The sequence below is a fragment of the Mesitornis unicolor genome, unplaced genomic scaffold (genome assembly GCF_000695765.1).
Source record: "Mesitornis unicolor isolate BGI_N332 unplaced genomic scaffold, ASM69576v1 scaffold19549, whole genome shotgun sequence".
In the NCBI taxonomy this organism is placed as follows: domain Eukaryota; kingdom Metazoa; phylum Chordata; class Aves; order Mesitornithiformes; family Mesitornithidae; genus Mesitornis; species Mesitornis unicolor.
Window position 1 is genome coordinate 1 of NW_010206779.1, and position 2,776 is coordinate 2,776.

Sequence of the window (2,776 nt, forward strand, 5' to 3'; positions counted from 1 at the left end):
GTCATCACCGATAAGTGCCCCGAGGGCATCGTGCTGCTGCTGCTGCAGGCCATCCTGGGCTCCATGGTCAACGCCTTCATGGTGGGCTGCATGTTCGTCAAGATCTCCCAGCCCAACAAGCGCGCCGAGACCTTGGTCTTCTCCTCGCACGCCGTGGTGTCGCTGCGGGACGACCGCCTCTGCCTGATGTTCAGGGTGGGCGACCTGCGGGACTCGCACATCGTGGAGGCCTCCATCCGTGCCAAGCTCATCAAGTCCAAGCAGACGCAGGAGGGCGAGTTCCTGCCCCTGGACCAGACCGACCTGAGCGTGGGCTTCGAGACGGGCGACGACCGCCTCTTCCTCGTCTCCCCCCTCATCATCAGCCACGAGATCGACGAGCGCAGCCCCTTCTGGGACGTCTCGCGCCAGCAGCTGGAGAAGGACGACTTCGAGATCGTCGTCATCCTCGAGGGGATGGTGGAGGCCACAGGTAACGGGGGGCTGGGGGCACCTCCTGTCCGTGGGGACTCTTCATCTCCATGGGGACATCTGCATGGAGACACCTCATCTCCATGGGGACACCTCCATGGACATCTCCACGAGGACATCTCCATAGGGACACCTCGTCTCCACGGGGACATCTCCATGGGGACACTTCATCGCCATGGGGACATCTCCATGGGGACACCTCCATGGGGACACCTCGTCTCCATGGGAACACCTCATCTCCATGGGGACATCTCCATGGGGACACCTCATCCCTGCCCCCACAGACACCTCATCTCCATGGGGACACCTCCATGGGGACACCTCATCTCCATGGGGACACCTCCATGGACATCTCCACGGGGATATCTCCACGGGGCCACCTCATCTCTGCCCTCACAGACACCTCATCTCCTTGGGGACATCTCCATGAGGACACATCAGCTCCATGGGAACACTTCATCTCTGTGGGGACACCTCATGTCCATGGGGACACATCAGCTCCATGGGGACACCTCATCTGCATGGGAATATCTTCATGGGGACTGACTCTGTGGAGATACCTTTGTGGGGACACCTCAATGGGGACACATCATTTCTTTGAGGACACCTCATCTCTGGGAGGATATCTCATCTCCATGGGGATACTTCCATAGGGGACACCTCATCTCCGTGGGAATATCTTCCTGGGGACACCTCATCTCCATGGGGACACCCCCATGGGAATACCAGTCTCTGTGCGTGTCCCACTTGTGTCCCATCGGCATCCCACCAGCCTCTCACCTGCATCCCACTGGTGTCCCACTGGTGTTCCACCACTGTCCCATGAGTGTCCCATTGGTGTCCTACCAGTGTCTCACCAACCTCCCACCACTGTCCTATGGGCATCCTATCGGCATCCCACCAGTGTCCTATGGGCATCCCCAGTGTCCCACCAGTGTCCCATGAACATCCCACCAGTGTCCTATGAGCATCTCACCAGCGTCCCACCAGTGTCCCATGGGCATCCCCAGCGCCCCACCAGTGTCCCATGGGCATCCCCAGTGTCCCACCAGTGTCCATGGGCATGCCACCAAAATCCCACAAACATCCCACCAGCATCCTATGGGCATCCCCAGTGTCCCCCCAGTGTCGTATGAGCATCCCACCAGAGTCCCATGAACATCCCACCAGCATCCTATGGGCATCCCACCAGTGTCCTATGGGCATCCCACCAGCCTCTCACTGATGTCCCACCACTGTCCCAACACTTTCCCAGGGGTGTCCCACTGATGTCCCACCACTGTCTCACCAACCATTGTCCCATGGGCATCCCACCAGTGTCCTATGGGCATCCCACCAGTGTTCTCCTAGTGTCCTATGGGCATCCCCCCACTGTCCCATGGTCATCCTACCAGTGTCCTACCAGCATTCCATGGGCATCCCACCACTGTCCCATGGGCATCCCACCACTCTCCCATGGGCATCCCCCCAAAATCCTATGAGCATCTCACCAGTGTCCTATGGGCATCCCACCAGTGTCCTACGGGCATCCCACCAGTGTCCCATGGGCATCCCACCACTCTCCCATGGGCATCCCCCCAAAATCCTATGAGCATCTCACCAGTGTCCTATGGGCATCCCACCAGTGTCCTACGGGCATCCCACCAGTGTCCCATGGGCATCCCACCACTCTCCCATGGGCATCCCCCCAAAATCCTATGAGCATCTCACCAGTGTCCTATGGGCATCCCACCAGTGTCCTACGGGCATCCCACCAGTGTCCCATGGGCATCCCACCAGCCTCCCACCAGGATCCCCTTAGTGTCCTGCTGTTGTCCCACCACTGTCCCATGAGCGTCCCACTGATGTCCTACCAGTGCCTCACCAACCTCCCACCAGCATCCTATGGGCATCCCACCAATGTCCTGTGAGCATCCTACCAGGGTCCTACCAGTGTCCCATGAGTGTCCCACCAGTGTTCTATGGCCATCCTACCAATGTCCCACCAGCAGCCCCCTCCTAGTGTCCCACCGCTGTCCTATGAACATCCCACCAGTGTCCCACCGGGATCCCCTTGATGTCCTGGTGGTGTCCCACAGTGTCCTATGAACATCCCACCAGTGTCCCACCGGGATCCCCCTGATGTCCTGGTGGTGTCCCACCAGTGTCCCATGGGTATTCCACCAGTGTCCCACCAGCCTCCCACCGGAATCCCCCTGACGTCCTGGTGGTGTCCCCGCAGTGTCCCATGGCCATCCCCAGCAGTGTCCTTGATGTCCTGGTGGTGTCCCACAGTGTCCTATGAACATCCCACCAGTGTCCCACC

The 2,776-nt window shown here is 59.6% G+C and overlaps 1 protein-coding gene across 1 annotated transcript; it reads left to right on the forward strand.

Moving 5' to 3' along the window:
• Positions 1–3: 3 nt before the first annotated feature.
• On the forward strand, positions 4–472 carry LOC104546498 (G protein-activated inward rectifier potassium channel 3-like; the record flags this gene model as incomplete). The annotated part of the gene is made up of 1 exon (XM_010191904.1): positions 4–472. A coding segment is annotated over one exon (469 nt), but the record flags the coding sequence as incomplete, so codon positions are not given.
• Positions 473–2,776: the final 2,304 nt, after the last annotated feature.